The sequence below is a fragment of the Callospermophilus lateralis genome, chromosome 2 (genome assembly GCF_048772815.1).
Source record: "Callospermophilus lateralis isolate mCalLat2 chromosome 2, mCalLat2.hap1, whole genome shotgun sequence".
Classification (NCBI taxonomy): domain Eukaryota; kingdom Metazoa; phylum Chordata; class Mammalia; order Rodentia; family Sciuridae; genus Callospermophilus; species Callospermophilus lateralis.
In genome coordinates, this window is record NC_135306.1 from 199,212,344 (window position 1) to 199,215,795 (window position 3,452).

At 42.4% G+C, this 3,452-nt stretch overlaps 1 protein-coding gene across 1 annotated transcript; it reads left to right on the forward strand.

The window, feature by feature from the left end:
- Nucleotides 1-1,926: 1,926 nt before the first annotated feature.
- LOC143391868 (olfactory receptor 5AN1-like) lies at nt 1,927-2,865 on the forward strand. Its single transcript, XM_076844631.2, has one exon. It carries the CDS (start codon nt 1,927-1,929, stop codon nt 2,863-2,865), a length of 939 nt encoding a protein of 312 aa, XP_076700746.2.
- Nucleotides 2,866-3,452: the final 587 nt, after the last annotated feature.

The following is a 3,452-nucleotide window of genomic DNA, read 5'->3' on the forward strand; positions in this document are numbered from 1 at the left end:
GTACTATCAGTTAAGAACCTGCTAGTGAGCTCTGGCTTGCTGATCAGCTTTGCCAGTGTGTGTGTGTGTGTATGTGTGTGTGTGTGTGTGTGTGTGTGTGTGTACATATTGCAATTTAGAAATAAACTATTCTTTTTTAACTTTATAGAAAAACTCATCACAGTTTGACGCTGGTTGTCCCTAATCCTTGTGTACCCAAAGTCAAGGGAACTAAATAGAAAATGGCATATGTGGCTTATACCTTCATGGCCTTAGCTGGTTGACCTGCTGGGCAGTGGGTCTGAATCCACACCTGCCTATCCACGGGGCTGATAGGTCTCAGAAATTCCAAAAAAAAGAAAGAAATCTCACAGCCCCAGCACTCCTGTTCACAGATACAGCTGTCATTCATGACGTTTTGTAAGCAATCATGTTACTCACAACAGCCACTGATTGCTGAAGAATTACTGTGTGCCTGATGGTGTGCGAACACGTGCTTACTGTTCTCCTTTATAACGAGCACATTAAGCTTGGCATGTTTAGGCCATGGGGAAATTTTAAAATAGACCAAGAAAGGACCCAAACTTCAAAGTCCAAATTATGTACCAAATTACCATGCTGTTTCCTAAGAAGCAAAATACCTTAAAGCTGAGAATCATTGACATAAACCAATGATTTATGTCATAATGTCATAAATTATGATATTATGTTCCCGGCCAGTTTACAAATGTATTAAATTCAGTTCTAAAATGTTTTTAAAATTATTGTAAATAGGGTATATAATTTTTAAAGGTAAAGATTAAATTTTAAAAATCTATCTAAATTGACAATAAAAAGAGGTTTGGAAGGAAACTCTTTCAAATTTATTTTGGAAAAACATCATTGCTGCTTTCATGACTCTGTGGCAGCAGGTATAGAATGCATTATCAGAGAAGTTCAAAAAGCGTTTTAGTTAACAGTGATCTCAGTCTCATATACAATAATCATAGCATTTCTATGGCATTTTTAAAAAAATTTTAATTTCTTTTAATTAGTTATATGCAATAGTAGAACACACTCTGATACATCAGACACAATGGGGTATGATTTCTCATTCTTCTGGTTGTACATGATGTAGAATCACATCGGTCGTATGGTTGGAGAAGAGAATATTGAACTAAGTGAAATAAGCCAATCCCAAAAAACTAAATACGGAATGTTTTCTCTGGTATGTGGAAGCTGATTCACAATGCTGGTGGGGTTAGGAAAGAACAGAGTTACTTAGGATTAAGTAGAGGGGATTAAAGGGAGGGGAGGGGGAATGAGGACAGGAAGAACAGTAAAATGAATCAGAAATTATTGCCTTATGTATGTATATAACTATGGCCTTTTTTCAATTTTAAATACCTTTTGTCATGGTTTGACTCTTAAATATCCCCCAAAGACTAAAGAACTGGTGGCCAGCTTGTGGTGCTGCTGGTAGATACGAAGGCTCTAAAGTCAGGGGGACCTCTCTGCCTTGGGCTTTTGCTCTCATTCTTTCACTTCCCAGCCACAATGAAGCGAGCAGACAGGAGGCAGAGCCTTTCCTACCCTGCTGCCCTGTGCTGCCACAGGCCCAAAGAGACAGGGACAAGAAACTGTGGACTAGAACCTCTGAAACTGTAAATCAAACCCAAATTTCACCCTCTAAGTACTTTATCTCAGGCATTTTGTCACAGTAATGGAAATCCGACACATCTCTTATAATTCATACAAGACAACAAAGCAATTGAGAGCCTAAAACAATGAGCAGTTTCTTGATAATTTAAGGAGAAAAGGGACAGTGCAGGACAGAGAAATATGTCCCCTTCCCCAGCACTCACTGGGGGAAAAGGTGGATACCTATAAAAATGGAAATGCTGTAGTTCCTCCTGAGTCACCCCCGCATTCTCTTATCCCCTTTCTCATACCAGGAGCACTGAGGCAATGCCTGGGGGAAGAAATGTCACAGAGATCACCCAGTTCATCCTCCTGGGATTCTCAGATTTCCCCAGAATCACAGCAGTGCTCTTTGTGATGTTCCTGCTCATCTACATGACAGCGCTGACCTGGAACCTGTCCCTCATTGTTTTAATAAGGATGGATTCCCACCTCCACACTCCCATGTACTTCTTCCTCAGCAATCTGTCCTTCATAGATCTCTGCTACGTCACCTCCACAGTCCCCAAGATGCTGTCCAACTTCTTCCAGGAGCAGCAAACCATCAGCTTTGTGGGCTGCATTGTTCAGTACTTCTTCTTCTCAACCATGGGGCTGAGCGAATCCTATCTCATGACCGCCATGGCTTACGACCGGTACGCTGCCATTTGTAGCCCTCTGCTCTACTCTTCCATCATGTCACCCTCCCTCTGTGCTCGCATGGTGCTGGGATCCTACGTGGCCGGACTCACTGCCTCCTTATCCCAAGTGTGCTCTCTGCTTCAGCTCCACTTCTGTGGGCCTAACGTCATCAGCCACTTCTTCTGTGACATGCCCCAACTGTTGAAACTCTCCTGCACTGACACCTTCTTCGTGCAAGTCCTGACTGCTGTACTAACAATGCTCTTTGGGATAGCCAATGTCCTACTGATCATCATATCCTATGGCTACATTGTCATGTCCATCATGAAGATCACCTCTGCCAAAGGCAGGTCCAAGGCGTTCAACACCTGCGCTTCTCACCTCACCGCGGTCTCCCTCTTCTACACTTCAGGTATTTTTGTCTATTTGAGTTCAAGTTCTGGTGGTTCCTCCAGCTTTGATAGATTTGCCTCAGTCTTTTACACCGTGGTGATTCCCATGCTGAATCCCTTGATTTACAGTCTGAGGAACAAAGAAATCAAAGACGCCTTGAAGAGGCTGCTGAAAAAGATAGGCTACTGCTAAGAACATGGATTCTGAGATTTCTGACAGATTTGGCATAAAGTGGACTAAAATGCACATGACTGGAGCACTACAAAATTCACATCAAGCTTGGATGAAGGCTCAATGTGAAATGGACAATATGCTAATAGGGCTCCATGCTGCAAAACAGAACGTTCTGGAGGTTCATTATTTTCACCCTACATCAAGGGTGGCCTCCTAATTTGTTAATCTATCCACAAGTATTTGTGAAACAGCACTTTTTTACTTCTTTGGGCTTCTGCAGTTCAAGACAGCTCTGATCAGAGCTCTGCCCCCTGGAAACATCTTGGCAAGATCCAGAAACATTGTCTCATAACTACTCTGAAGCCATTTCTTCATGGTGCTGACACTGGTTATTCTGTATTTCTGCTCGGGTGTATACAAATGCATAGAAAGAGTGAATCTACCACTGGGGTATGGGGAGAATGAAGCTCTATAGATTGGCTTGATTGGGCTGCCAAGAAAGACCAAATCAAGATAGCCCACGTTTGTCTAAGGCATTCTTCATAGCTAATTGTCTAACAAGTTGATGGTCTTATCCTTCTCCACCACCTGTTCTGTAGGTAAGA